Source organism: Pteronotus mesoamericanus, unplaced genomic scaffold, assembly GCF_021234165.1.
Source record: "Pteronotus mesoamericanus isolate MK-2021 breed Mesoamerican mustached bat unplaced genomic scaffold, CSHL_Meso_final contig_123, whole genome shotgun sequence".
Taxonomy (NCBI): Eukaryota; Metazoa; Chordata; class Mammalia; order Chiroptera; family Mormoopidae; genus Pteronotus; species Pteronotus mesoamericanus.
In genome coordinates, this window is record NW_026555049.1 from 2,960,343 (window position 1) to 2,975,613 (window position 15,271).

A 15,271-nucleotide genomic window follows, 5' to 3' on the forward strand; every position below is an offset into this window, starting at 1 on the left:
TATCTGTCAAAAGTATCTTTCAAGAAGAAAAGTAGGATAGCAATGTCATAGACAATGGAGAGAGGGTTCAAGTATTTGACAAAAATCCAACACTATTCATAATAAAATATCTCTGCAAATCGGAATAGCAGGAAACTGCTGCAACTTGATGAACAACGCAGCCCGCACACTTACTGGCGAAAGACGGAATGTTTTCCACCTAAGACTGGGAATGGGGGGGATGTCAGCTCTCGCCATTCTTATCAACGTAGTGCTAGGAATCCTAGCTACCGCAATAAGGTAAAAAAAAAAAAAAAAAAAAAAAAAAAAGGAATAAAATACTCAGAGGTTGAAAAGAAATAAAACTGTATTTGCTGATGACATGGTTGCCTATGTAGAAAATCCCAAGGAATTGAATTTTCAATTTCTAAAACAACCTCTTAGAATCAGTAAGTCAATTTAACAAGTTTACAGAATATAAATTAATGCGAGAAATTCAATTGCATTTCTATATGGTAACAATGAACATGTTGAAAGTGAACTTAAAAATACAATATCATTTAAAATACTGAGGTGTTAACCTAGCAAAACATGCATAGGATCTGTATGTTGAAAACCACAACTGAAAGAAGGCCTAAATAAATGAACAGACACACATGTCCATGGATTTGAAGACTCAACACAGTGAAGATGTCAACCCTCCCCAACTGGATGTACAGGTCCAATGCAATGCTTATTAAAATTTTAGCATGGTTTTTGTAGAAATAGATAAGCTTATTCTAAATTTTATTTGAAAAGGCAAAGATCCTAGAATAGTTAAAAAATCTTGACAAAGAAGAATGCAGTTTTGTTGGCTGTAAATCCAAATTTATTAAACAAGGTATATTCAAAGAAGTTAAATATGTTTCTCTGTAAGATACAGAAAATCTCCAAAGTCCACTGCTTCCAGGATAAGAATGAAAAATGATGGATAATCTACAAAATTTTCAGGGAGCTGAGGTTTCAAGGAGGAAGGTGTGCCCGTAATGAGTGAGACGAGAGAAAAGAAACGCCCGCTGCTCTCTGAAAGTTGCAGCCTAGCCCTCAGCCTGCGGCCCCTCCCGGGCCTCGTTTTTTTCAGATGGGAGAGGAAAAGCAGAGGCTTCAAAGAGACACGGCCGGGAGACACCCTTTTGATTGTCACCACAGGAACTTCGGCTCCAGCTTGTCCCACACTGGGTTCACCACGCCTCTCCTTCTATTGGCACCTCTGTCTCACCTGCGTTTCTGATCTCAGGAAACGTCACCATCTTCTTCCCAAGTCACTTAGGCCGGAGACATGTGGGTCATCATTCTCTCTATCCCCTGCCTCCTCCAACCAACTTCCAAGAGCTACCAGTTCCACCTAAATTTTTTCCCCTTGAATCCACTCGCTCTCCTTGCTCAGTGCTACTACCAGGAGGACAGTTCAAGCCCCATCCTTGCATCACCGGTGTGCGGGGAGGACTTGCCTGTTTCCTGCCCAGCCTCCACCTGGCAGCCAAGCGATCTCCATAAACCTAGATTCTGACCTAGTTCCTGCTGAGCATTGCCTCCGCAGTCCTCCCTGACCTGCCTCCTCCGATCTGATCTCTCCTGCCCCGCCTCCTGTTACTTTGTAACCACTAAGGGATTCCGAGCTGTTCTTGCACGGATGTGTGTAAACACCAGAAGTTATCCCTATTTTTCTTCCTCTGATAGTTCTCACTCATTTACCGACATTCAGCGGCAGAAAACTTTGCTGCTCAGGGCAGCCTGCGCCCCTCCCCTGTATGTCCACTGCACTCTTCGGAATCTTTATTTTAGTATGTTCTTGATTTCATTGCGTGCACGACCCACCGGATAGCCTCGAGCGCTGTCTGGAACCGGAGGGCCCTTGCTGAAGCTGCTGAAGATGTAAGACATCCCTGCTTCCTGGTGCATGGCGTGGGCTGAGTTGTCCTCCTATCCTCCTCCTCACGCCTGCCTTTCTGTGCCCATTGGCTGGTGACACACACTTTAAGGAAGCGCAAGGTCGGGGCGTTTGCCCGGGGGCCCCTCCTGCCTTACTTACCTGGCGGAGAGACTGGGCGCACGCAGGCGGCTCCAAGCCCTGGATGGGACGCGGCGCGCCGCCCTCCTCGCGGCCCGGAGCCCCAAGCCTGTTCCTTGGCCGTGCGAGGCAGGACGCGGTCCCGGGCAGCGCTGCGGAGGCGGCTCGCAGGTCCCAGGCCCCCGGCACGCAGCGCACCTGCGCCCGGCGGTGTCCCCGCGGGGAGGCGGCGGCGGCGGCGGCAGCGCGGGACCTCGGTGCCCCTGCTCGCGGACATGAGTTCCCCGCCGCGCTTCAGGTGACGGTCGCTGCGCCTTCCGCAGCCCCCCGGACTCAGGTCCCCTTACAAGCTTTCTTCCTCCCAGGCCGTGGTTACGTCTGCCCTGAGGAGGGTCTGTCCCCGGCCGGACTGTGTCCTTCCTGAGCCCGGGGGGGAGGGTGGAGTGCTGCCCCTGTCACTGAGCCCGAGCCCCCCTCCACGTCCCCCCGGGACCCCACGGCCCAGTGCCCAGCCCTGTCTCGTCCCTGACCGCGGTCCTGCGACTCAAAGCCGTGCCCCAGCTTTCTGTCCTGACTGAGGCGCATTGTGGGTCAGCCCTGCCTGCGTGTGTGTTGGGGGGCGAGTCTCGGGCCCGGGGACCCAGGAAAAGCCCCAGCCTTCGCAGCATCAGGCCGGCCTAGGAGCCCTGCCTGTGACCGGGCGCCGCTGGCCCCGGCCTCGGCCCTGCGGCGGGGCCGCGCCCTCCCCTCCTCACCGCTCGCTCTTTCTCTTTCAGCTCTTGTCTTTCGTGGACAAAAACCATGTGCATCTTCTTCCTGCCATTTGCCTGGTCAGGCTTTGCTCTTCCCGCAAACCGTATTTCTGGACAAACTGAGTCACAGCTGCACCAGTACAGGTTTGCCTGCGTGGGGAGAGCAGGAGCTTTCTCTCCTTCTCTGGAGAAAATAGCATCAGATGCAAGCACAGAGCATGTCCTGCGAACCAGGGCGTCCTTCTCCGCGAGGGCTCAGCAGCCTCTCCTTTCCTTCTCTCTCCCCATCTCTCTCCTCCTCCTCCTCCTCCTCCTCTCTCTCCCTCTCCATCTCTCCCTCTTCTTTCTCTTTCCATCTCTCTCTCTCGCTCGCTCTCAGTTTCCCTTTCTTTCAGCAGGTTTAATTGGTCTCACCTGACCCCTCTCGGGCTGAAGAACCGGAGTGCGGGACTGCAGACGGAAAGCCCAGCCAAGGGTGACCCGTGCTTCACACTGGAGGGGCACAAGTTCCTGATCTTCGGGGGCTCCATCCACTACTTCCGGGTGCCCAGGGGGTACTGGAGGGACCGCCTCCTGAAGCTCAAGGCCTGCGGCTTCAACACCGTCACGACGTGAGTGCCGCGCGCAGGGGCGCTCAGCCCCGAGCCTGGGCTCAGAGCTGCTTTGAGGGGCCTGGCCCGAGGACCGACCTTCTGCTTAGTCACGTCCAGCGTGTGTGCCTTTTGTGCTCAAGGGTCACTTGCGGCTCCTACTTACTGAAACAATCCTTATTACTGTACATGGAGATGAACCTGGAGAGGCATAATAGTTGTATCAAAATGAACATGTGAGGAAAGACTAGCATCACTAAAGTGAAGTTCAGTGGAGGAGAGGGAATGAATACTGCAGCTGAACGAGTGGGCAGGCCTGTCCTCAGTCCCAGCTCTGCCTCCAGCCATTGCCCCTCAGAGCCCGGGGTTGCCATCTCCAACCGGGCGGAGGAGTAACTGCCTCCTGAGATTGTGCTGATGATTCAATGAGACAAAACCTTTATCTTATTTATATGAAAAATGCCTACCACTGTGACCGCAGCATCCATGCACTCAGTTATGGTGGCAAAAAGAAATAGAAGCCCAGTTTAGTCCAGCAGAAGGATTAAATTTGACATGATTAAATAAAGGTACATTTAAATGATAAATTTAGCATGATAGTTAACACAATTATGTGCTTAGTGACAAAGAGTAACATGCATTTAGAGTTTATTGATGGCTGGGCATTTTTTAAACATTTTCACAACAATTGCCTAATCCTCACAGCTGCCCTGTCAGAGGGACAGCTTAATTCCCACCGTGTGGGGCCAGAAGCCGGAGCACAGAGGGCTCAGCTGGCCCAGGGTGACACCTTCCTCCAGCAGCTCCTGGAGGCGCGGCCACTCAGCTGGGACTGAGGACGAGGCCACGTCACACAGAGTGAAGGCTCCCGTCTGTGCACAGACCGCCCATCGGATCAAAACCTTGCCCAACACAAAAATCGCATTTGAATTAGGAACAGTGGTGTTCCCTTCATAACAGAAACATCTATTTCCAGAAACATCTTGAAACTGAAAAAACTGGGAATCAATAAAGGTGTGTTGAAGGGAGGGCCAAAGAAAAAATGTGTGGAAGGCTGCACTGTGGCAGCCGCGTGCAAGAGGGTGTGTGGGAGACGGTATGGGAAGGTGAGAGGACAGCAGGAAACCACCCTCCGTGTACAACGGTCCTGCCATTGCCGGTGTACAGAGCTGCCAGCTCCAATCCATCGACCATTATCAAGGAAGGCTGCCCACTTACGTGTGCATGGTATTTGTTCACGGACAGGCATGTTCTAAACCCTGGGTATTAATTCACGTTATCCTCATAGCAACCCTGTGTGGTATGTAGTGATCCCCGTCGAGGAAACTCGGGAGGAGAGAGGTTAAGGCGTTTCCCCAGGCCAGACGGTTAGGAAGGGTGGCGGTGTACCGGGAATCCAGGAGGCTCCGGGCCCAGCTGCCGGGCGGGCCAATTGTGGGCTTTGCCGAGAGATTGAGGATCAGGTTCACAGCACTTTGCAGCCGTTCTGTAAATTCTAAGGGCTTTTGCAGTGCAGTTTATCATTTTATGTTGCAGAATATATTTTTCTGTTTCTTGATGAGATGTTTGTCCCAACAATTAGAAAAGTCTATTGTTTTCATGGTCGGTCTGTGGGGTTTTATTAGTTAGCAACGGGAAAAAGTAAAGGCAGCTCCAAGAAGCTCAGACCTATGATATAGAAAGGGAAAGAGCCGAAAGTGGCAGCAAACACAATGGCACATGTAATGCAATGTTTTTCATCTATAACTGTATTATGTTAATTCCAAAATACAGGGTGAGGCAAAAGTAGGTTTACAGTTGTGAGTATGTGAAACACAGGGTTTATTCTTTTTATTATTCTTTATTTTCCCATGAAAAACTGTAAACCTACTTTGCAACAAGTTCCTTGTCTCTGGGAATCTTTCTCAGATATACTTGTAATATACTGAATTTTTTAAAAAGAAGGAACCACTAGATGTCTTCACACACCTACACCACTAACCAGCTCTGTAGCAAGACCACAGAAATTTAAAAAACAAACAGACTGCACTGCAATCAGAAGACCCTTTTCCTCTTCAATGTCCTTCCATTGCCCTCTTGTGGCCAAGTTAAATACCGTGTTCGCTGTAAAGGAGCAAATCTTAAAGGGCCCTTCCATTAATTATTGCAGAGGATGAATTTGAAGCTGAGAGGCAGCAAATTGATAATTGCCTTATCTAATTTGAAACTAATTTAATCATAAATAATTGCTGAGTTCTACTGAGAGCCTTTTCTGCCTCTGTTGAAGGGATTATATGGTTTTTATTACATGGTATTCTGTTAAAGCAGTAAATTACATTGACAACTTTTCTAGTATTCAGCCAATCCACAACTCTGGGTAAACTCTGTCCGACTATGAGACATACACGTGTGCACACTCACACACACAGATCGCTGGGCTTGATTTACTAGCATTTTATTTCGGACGTGCATATTGCTGAAATTGATTTAAGATTTTATCGACGTTTGTGTCTTATCCAGTTTTGATATTAATCTTATAGTAAACTAATTAAGTGACTATATCTTCTTTTTATATTCACTGCAAATGTGTGTGTGTGTGTGTGTAATCCTCACCCGAGGGCATTTTTCATCCATTTTAGAGAGAGAGGAAGGGAGCCTGAGAGGGAGAGGGAGAGAGAGAGAGATGGAGCGATTCCCATAGCTGTCCCACCGGGAATAAAACCAAAACATGGGATGTGCCCAGACTGGGAATTGAACCCATAACCTTTCTGTCTACAGAATGTCATTCTAGCCAAATGAACCATGCCAGCCAGGACATCGCTGCAAATATTTTTTTTTACAAAGAATTTTTACCCTGAATGTTTCCTAAAATTCACCTGTCAAACTTTGTGACTATTATCCTTTGTAGTTGTAAGGGGAAGATTTTTGGGACAATATAACTTTTCTTGAATAGTTATTATTTAACTCATGCTTTTCATTTGTTCTAGAGTATGTCCTATTAGTCTATAATTTCTTTTCCATTCTGGAATTAAAAAAATTGGATAAAATTGGATCTTTCTTGGAAATTACATATCATTTTGTGAATTGGGGCTTTTTCCTCTTTTTCTCCTACTTATTATATACATTTTTAGTTTTTTCAAAGAATCCGCTTGTGCCTTTGTTAATCTTCTCTGTATCATTTAGTTTTCTATTTCACAATTTGTAAGTTACATATAATTTCTTTTCTTCTACTTTATTTCATTTAGTAGTTTCCTCCTATGCCCCCTCCCCTTCGTTCTCCTTCTCTTTTTCTTGTCTCCTGAGTTGACTATTTAGTTCAGTTCTCCAATATATTTATTCAGGACTGAGTCTTTTAAGTGCTGCTTTGGTTATATATCCCACTAATGTTGTTATTATGGTAACTTGAAAGTCATTTGGTTTCAAACATTTTATATATATGCTTTCTGTTTTATTTATTTATTTTGCTTTTTTAAAAGTGTAATATTATAATTTAGTTGCATCTGTCTTGGGATCATGGACCATGTAATGAAGATTTTGGGGATTTGTATTTTACAACAGTTCCATGTATTTTTTGAGAATGTATATATTCCATTGTTTGACTACTGAGTTCTCTATGCATATTTACTAGATCCAGCCTTTTAATTGAGTTGTTAAGTCTATATCTTTACATTATTTTGCTGTTATGATCCTGTTTCTTAGAGAAGTATTTAAAACTTCTCAATATGACCATAGATTGAGCCATTTCTTCTCTGATTCATTAAACATCTCCTTTATTTAAGCTATGATACTAAAGTCATGGAAGGCCATGATTATTATCTTCTTGATGAATTGTTGCTTTTATTATTATTTGATGCTTCTCTTAGCATCTGCTTGTGAGTTTTTTGCCTTAAAACTCATTTTGCCTGCTATTTAAGATTACTAGATTAATTTTGCCTCATCAATATCTTTTTTCTGTTTTTTATTTTTAAAGCAATTTTCTTTAAAGTAAGCCACTTGTAAGCATCGTTTAGCATAATATTTTTATTTTATTCTCTCAATGTATAGTTATAAACTTTATCATGCATGTTTGATGTCTTTAGCAAATCAGCTTTTCATTCCTACTCACAAAAAAATATATCTTGAAATGTAGTCAGTTCTGCCATAATGCAACATACCTTAAAAATCTCTACACTGTGCAAAATTGGGTAATAAGAATTATAAGGCTTAGGAGAAACATGAGATTAGGGGACAATATACAAAAACTTTGTTGATCACACACAAAATATAGTCAGCTAATAAAAATAGCACTTAATAAAATTTTGCACATGTCCCTTTGGCCCTATAGACTAAGCAGTCCCTGGCCAAGTCTTTCTGGCGGGGTCCAAAGATGGCACCTTCCTTTGTGACATGCCCATTATCCTACTGAAACTCCTCCAGATTCTTATATTGATTAATTCTTAGCAATAATTTATTGCGCATATGTAGACAGTTGCGTTTTTATCTTTCCTTTATATTTTTAGCGGATATTACAAAGAAGGGGTGGTGAGTGGGATAATTAATGTGTAAATCCACAGAATCTAGGGTCAGGATTACTGGCAGCTTGGACTACAACTGGGTAAGAGAGAGAGGAGCTATTGAATATAATTGTTCATGTAATACAGGTTTATTGCCGTGGGAAACTTCAACTCTTCCCAAAATAGAGCTACTCTAGGTTTTGGCATCGGTCTGGGGCTGACCTAGGAATTTATAGGCTAGAAGCAGGAAGACGCTCATTGTGTTTCCTCTCCTTTTTCCCATTCCAGCTACGTCCCATGGAACCTCCACGAGCCGCACCGCGGCGCATTTGACTTCTCCGGGAACCTGGACCTCGAGTACGTGCTGTTGCCGCTTCTGTGACCGGCCCTGGGCCTGGGAGGCAGGGCGGGGCTGGCTGGGGTTTGTCAGGGACCCCAGTGGCGTCTCAGCTCTGCCCGGAGAACCAGACGGGGCCTGGGGTCAGAGCCCTGTTCTCCGGACACTGGCGGGCTCCGCGCCCGGACCCGATGCCCGCCAGCGCGCCCGTCACCCCCGGTGTCCAGGCCTGCGTCCTCTGAGCCCCCTACTGCGGCCCTGGGGCGCCTGACCCGGGTCGGCCTGCTCTGCCGTGGGGTCCAGCCCCCTGTGCCCGGACAGGGCTTGGCTCTGGAGGGCAGCAAGGCCCCTGGGCTCGGGTTCGTTGTTAGGACCCTCGTCCCCGTCTGGCACCCGTCCTCCTCGGGACCCAGCGGGCTGCGCAGAGGGTCCTGGGCTGGGAGGCGCAGAGGGCCCAGCTGCCGGGGCCTGGGGCCTGGGACCTGGGACCACCGGTGTGGGAGGCCTGCCCTGCTGGGGGCAGGGGCTCGGCCTTCCCTTCACTCACGCGGGCTCTGGTGGGGAGAGCGAGGCAGGCGAGCAGGGGACCCGGGCATCTCTGCCACCTGCCTGTGTGCCGGGCTGGTCCCCGCCCTCCGCTGGGATGTCCTGAGAGCTGCTGACCTTGACCTTCGCAGGGCCTTTGTCCGGATGGCTGCGGAGACTGGGCTGTGGGTGATTCTGCGTCCAGGCCCCTACATCTGCAGCGAGGTCGACCTCGGCGGCTTGCCCAGGTGAGCGGGGGGTTGTGGTTGTGGTAGTTTGTTTCACTAGAAGTCAAAGTTGAATCTAGCAGCACTGGGCACATGTTCTGTGCCTTGCACTGTTGTGTGCACATCACACGGCATCTCAGGGGAGGCTTGCAGTAAGGCGCGAGTCGTGGCTCCACTGCTGTGCTCCTGCGGCGGAGGAGGGGCTTGAGAGCTTGGTGCGGTCTGCGCGCGTGTGTGTGCGTGTGCGTGTGCGTGTGTGTTGTTGGTGGGGTGGGGAGTTACCACAGGCGTCAGGGGTGTCTCATTTTTCTCCCTCCACGGGAAGGAACGACCCCACGTCGGCTCTCCTGTGGGGAAGGAAGGCAGCGAAGGCTTAGCGAGGGGAAGGGAGGGTTCTGACGGCCTCTGGACTTGGTCTGAGCACCTCGGCCTTTTCTCTGACTTCGCTGACCATGTTCCCCGGTGAGCCGAGAAACCGCGATCCTCTTGCATTCCCTCTCATTTTGTTTCGCCTTGATTTCACATCTGTGATGCTGGCTTTTAACCCAGAGAGCGTGGGTTCAGGGCGAGAGTCCAGGGATGCTCTTCTGCTAACTCTGCAAGCCGACAGGACTCTCTGTTTAGCCCATGGCCTTGTCTGCAGGTGCTCGAGCACTTTAACCCTCCTTGCTCAGGGAAGGCCTTTGCTTTCTCCAAGATGGGCTTGTTCTCACATTCCAACTCAGGAGCAGGAAAAACCTTGAAGGAAGTGGAGATTCTGGCAGAGCTGCGATTCCCGCGCGGATCAGCGGAGGCCCGCCCAGCTGCGCGGAGGTGTCCTGGGGGCGTGCGCACTGGTTGGGAAGCTCCCACCCTGCGCTTGGGGTCAGTGGCGTAGCCCTGTGCCTAAGGTGCATACCCTGTGCTCAAGACAGAGGTCTATAACGGACGGAAAAAGAATGGAGGCGAGTGTTCAGTGAAAGGTTACGTAGCCTCTCATTCAGATGTTGGTGTATGAGCCGCGGTGAAGCTGCGAGACCTGCTAAGTTATACTGCCACTACGACACTTGCACCCTCGACAACTCTGTAAGAGGCTCCAAAGAGCATTCTTGGAGGACCCTTGAGTCTGCCCAACCGTAGATGTGCTGTCCAATGATGTAAGACCGTGCTGGGCGGAGCTGAGGAGGGGCTGGCTGTCCTGCGAGGCCCAGCCCTGGCCCGCCCTTCCTGCATCTTCCCCTGCAAATGCGGGGCTCCTTTCCTTTCGCCCCAGCTGGCTGCTGCAGGACCCCCAGCTGAGGCTGAGGACAACGCACAAGGGCTTTGTGGAGGCAGTTGATAAATACTTTGATCATCTGATCGCCAGAGTGGTCCCTCTCCAGGTAAAGCCCAAGGACTTTCTTTCTTTATCTTACATTTGCTTTAGGAAGATAGCTTGTTCTGACCTGTTTGCAGCACAGGCCAGGCCCAGCGTCTGTGAGCTCTGAAGCTGACGCCCTTGCGATTTTGAACTCCAGACCCTCATCTTAAGTCCAGCCTTTGTCCCAGGGATTTTGGAAAGGCACACATCACACCAGACGGGGCTGACAGAAAGCGAGGCCTGTGGTTGCTGTCGTTTCCAATGTACTTGATGTTCACTAGATTCACTGATCTTTATACTGCTTATTTCTACTCTTAAGTGGTCTGCGCTGTTTCTCACTTGGTGAGAAAGCTAGAAAAAATACAAAGGCATTTATGGTAAATGACAGGCTCCCCTCCTGCCCTGTCCCCAAACTTTCAATGACCATTTCAGGAGACAACCAGTTTCACCAGACTTTTGTGTATCTTTCCAGAGATTTTCTATGCACAGGGTACCAAATTATTTATACACACACTCACAGATGTGCATGTGTGTACGTATACTTTTTTATTTTTGTTTTTCTAAAGATTTTATTTATCTATTTTTAGAGAGGGGAAGGAAGGGAGAGAAGGAAACATCAATATGTGGTTGCCCCTCGCACACCCCCTACTGGGGGCCTGGCCCGCAACCCAGGCATGTGCCCTGACAGGGAATCCAACCCACAACCCTTTGATTTGCAGTACATTGCTCAATCCACTGAGCCACACCAGCCGGGACTGTATACTTTGTTTTATTAAAAAATGTACAGTTCTCACTGGATGTTTATCTTTTGTCACTTCAAAAAATATTTTTGAAAGCTGCAATTCTTTTTTTTTTTTTTAATCCTCACCAGAAGACTTGCTTAATGATTTTAGGGAGAGGGGAACAGAGAGAGAGAAACATCAATCAGTTGTCTCTCCTATTCACCCAGACTGGGGACTGAATCCGCAACCTTGGCATGTGTCCTGACTGGGAATTGAACCTGCAACCTTTTAGTTTATCGGATGATGTTCCAACCAGCAGAGCCACACCAGCCAGGGCTAAACCTGCTGTTCTTTTTAATGACTAAAAAGTATTTCATGATATGAATATATCAAAATTCATTTAATTAATACCCTTGTCATGGGCATTTAATTTTGCAAGTTTAATTTATAATGAATAACTTGTTTCATGTGTGCCACTTTTGTAGCTGGGTGGGTATATGGGTTATTACTTGCATTCCAATTTGTTTGAGTTTGAAATAGAGTAAATGTGAAGAGCACAGGTACCATGCATTCCTCTTCCTTCATGGAGAGTCCAGGCACTGTGTGCTTGACAGGAAATGCCTTTATTTTCAGAATGTCCGCCTGGAGCCTACAGACCAGTCTTTGACACAAAAAGGGCATCGTGCCCCGCAGGCGGCAAGGCAGCAATTGTTTGATCAGTGTGCTTGGTTTTAAACATACAACTCTCGTTCACACAACAGGAGGCACATGGTTATTATTTAAAATAAATGCTATTTTAAGACCATTTCTTGATACAGCTTGAGATGGGGTAAAAACCAGGATTCCTATAAGACTAATAGCTTATTCTCTTAGATGCTTCTTTGGGGGAACATATAATACAGGTCCAGCCCTTTATAAGTATTTCAGATTTGTGAATTTGAGTTACTCTTATAAGGATAGTTATAAAGAGAAGAAACAGGGGATTAGAAATGGAAATAAAGCAATACAGCTTTAAGAGAGATGAGCAATGCTGAGGGGAACAGACATTGTCTGCAGGATTAAACTCTCATCTGTCCTGCGGAGTCAGGTTTGTCCTTTGAAAGAAAGGCCTACGTGTGTGTTTCTGGCTTTATTTCTGCCATTGGGGTGGGACTCGGTGGCAGGAGTGAAAAATCTCTGATCCTTAAAACTAGAAAGACTCTGAATGGATGGAAGTTTAGGAACAAGTACAAATGCTCCTTACCCCTCGTATACATCCAGCAAGCAAAGCAAATGCATAAACATCCATGGAAATCGTGAGGTGGAAAATTCTAGGAAAGTTTTAAGAAACAGGGAATTGTAAGTGCAAATAGAAAGTATAGAACTTAAAAGTTAATAAAATATTAGTATTTTAAAGTGTTTCAATATGATTGGTTATTGTCATTTCAACTGTTACATTTAAATAATTTTTAGAGTGTATTTACTGCTTTACTGGAGACATTTATTCCTCTAATCCTGTTTATTTCAAAAAGTTAACTGTGAATTCTCCTATGATTTCTTTTTTCTTTTCTTTTGGAAATTCCACCCTTCAGCGTGGGGAGAGATACTCTTCAATAATATAAATAACTATTCTCAGTTCATCGCTTTAGAATACTTATGTTCATTCAACAAATAATTATTGAGCACCTACTATGTGCCAAGCATTTGTAGTAGCTAAGCTTCCAGGCGTGAGAAACACAGACATGGTCCCGCCCCATGGGACTCATAACCCCACATGAGAGACAAAGGAGCACTTACAACGTGAGTGATAACTGCTACAGCGGAGGAGGAGGAGGAGAAGGGCCGGAGCAGGGTTTTCAGAACACAGCAGCGAGCGAAGGCTGAGCAGGCATTAGCCAGACCAGGGGGGTGGTCAGGAGTCTGCAACGTGGGTCAAGACCAGATGACCAGAGACAGAACGAGGAATCTGAAGGACTAAAAGAAGCGCTCTGACGGTGTGGCTCAGGGGTTGAGCATCGGCCCGTTAACCGACAAGTCACCGGTTCAGTTCCTGGTCAGGGCACATGACTGGGCTGTGGGTTTGGTCCCTGTCGGGGCACATGCAGGAGGCAACTATTGATGTTTCTCTCTTGCATTGATATTTCTCTTTCTCTCTCTCACTCTCTCTCTGAAAAATAAATATATAATTTTTTTTTAAAAAAAAAAGAACTAAAAGAAGTCCAGCTGGTGTGGAGCACAGAGTGAGAGGTGGAAAAGGGGCGAACAGTGAGGCTGTCAGGGAAGCCCACCAAACGTGCCCCTTCTCCCTGCTCAGCCCAGGAGCGCGTGCTTGCCCTTGTCCCAAGGGGGCCCCTCTCTGTGAACAGCACTCCCTTGGGGGCAGGAGGCGCCACCTGGGGAGCCGAGTGATCAGCCACCCACGGTGCAGGGCTCGCCCTGCCTTCAGTGTGGCGGGGCTGCCAGAAGCAGAGGGCTGACTTGAATGTGACGAGTGACAAGTGTTCTAATCCCAGCACGTTGGTGGCTGCCGTGGTGGGATGGGGTGGAAGCTTCAGCACAGTGGTGTGAGGAGCAGGGCACAGTGAGAAAGTGTAGGCGCCGGGGGCCCCAGTCAAGAAGCGGGGCTCTGAAGAGGAGGGAGCACACCTGAAACTAATGTCATACTGAATGTCAACTGTAAGTGAAAAATAAAAAAAAATAAAATAGCCATAAAGATCTTAAAAGGTGGGGGTGGCGGGAGAGAGAGAAAGGTGGAGGGAAGGATCTGGAGCGCACTCTCTTATCAGCAAGTTTTCGGGAAGGTGGAAGAAGGGCAGTTTGGAAAGAAAGGTTGACGGCACAGAAGGGAGAGGAAGCTGTGCAGAGAACCAGCTCCTGAGCTGGCGGTGGCCTTCCCGTGTGCACAGTGGGCGGCATCGCCTGCGACTGGAGGGCGGGGGAGGGGCGCCTCTTTCTCTGCTGGGAGGGCAAGAAGATAGGTTGGGTGTGGAAGCAGGCGAGTTTGTAGGTGTGAACTCTCATGTGTAAGTAGCCAGTTGGTGTGAGAAGTAGAGGGGGAACTGTGGGCGTCATTACAAAGACTAGGGAATGCAGGACCCCGCGCACAGCCGCGGCGCCTGGAGGGGACTCTGACTGCAGGACCGGGGAGAGGAGAGGGGGTGCCTCAGGCGGGGGAGCAGCGGGGAGCACAGTGTCCGCCCCAGGGGTGCTCTCTGTAGCAGCAGGCCCCGAGGCCCCAGGCTTTCCCCTGCAGCCTCACTCTCCGCCTTCCTCTGCTTGTCTCAGTACCGCCAGGGAGGTCCCGTCATTGCAGTGCAGGTGGAGAATGAATACGGGTCGCTTCATTGGGATGAACAGTACATGCCTTACCTTCAAAAGGTGAGAAACACGCGGTCGGCCTCCACACTCACGTGCTTTCTTCCTCAGCCCGTCTCTTTCGCAGCACGCTTTTCTGAGTCTGCAGCGGGACTCTGTTAGGTTCCGTGGGTTATGTGAATATATGAGATCAGGTTCAGTTTCTCTGTGAACGTACAGTAGGGTCAGGGTGATTAAGATGCCCTGAAATAACTTTATTCTGAGATAAAATGTGATGTTAAAAGATTAGACCTTCCTGTTGCTCCCTCTGTGTCCCACACACTCTCGAAAGGTGGAGGATGGTGAATAGGAGATAATGTCTGTGAACTTTATGACGATGGTTGGCACCCGGCAGGTCTCCAACCTGTAGTATTGGGTTGGCCATAAAGCTCTTTGGGTTTTTCCCGTACGGTGGCTTCAGTAAACACTTGGTTGTCTTTAACTTCATTTGAAACAATTTTCTTAGATTGTATGGTGACAGCCATCATGTCAGCATTCATTTAAAAATTAGCAAAATTGGTGAATTTTTGTGCAGCCATTTTAATATTGTAGATGGAAGAAAATATGCAACATTTTTGGCATATTATGCTTTATTATTTCAAGGAAGGTAAAAATGCAACTGAAATGCAGAAAAAGACTTGTGCAGTGTATGGAGAAGGTGCTGTGACTGATGGAACGTGTCAATCCTGGTTTGTGAAGTTTCATGCTGGAGGTTTTTCACAGGATGATGTTCCACAGTCAGGTAGACCAGTCGAAGGAGATAGCAATCAAATCAAGACATTAATTGAAAACAATCAGCCTTGTACTACATGGGAGGTAGCTGACATACTCAAAATATCCAAATCGATAAAGTTATTGATGAAAATGAAAAATGTATCCTTTACTTTACTGCAAAAACCTACATGCTTTTTGGCCAACCCAGTACTTATATTTTCTCCTGTTGCT

The 15,271-nt window shown here is 47.8% G+C and overlaps 1 protein-coding gene across 1 annotated transcript in view; it reads left to right on the top strand.

The window, feature by feature from the left end:
• Positions 1 to 2,304: 2,304 nt before the first annotated feature.
• GLB1L3 (galactosidase beta 1 like 3) overlaps positions 2,305 to 15,271 on the top strand; it is a 38,429-nt gene continuing 25,462 nt past the window's right edge. Inside the window, exons 1-7 of the mRNA XM_054587480.1 lie at positions 2,305 to 2,327; positions 2,806 to 2,925; positions 3,177 to 3,392; positions 8,132 to 8,200; positions 8,858 to 8,953; positions 10,185 to 10,293; positions 14,258 to 14,350. Coding sequence (XP_054443455.1) covers positions 2,305 to 2,327; positions 2,806 to 2,925; positions 3,177 to 3,392; positions 8,132 to 8,200; positions 8,858 to 8,953; positions 10,185 to 10,293; positions 14,258 to 14,350 — 726 coding nt within the window. The remainder of the gene's footprint in view (positions 2,328 to 2,805; positions 2,926 to 3,176; positions 3,393 to 8,131; positions 8,201 to 8,857; positions 8,954 to 10,184; positions 10,294 to 14,257; positions 14,351 to 15,271) is intronic.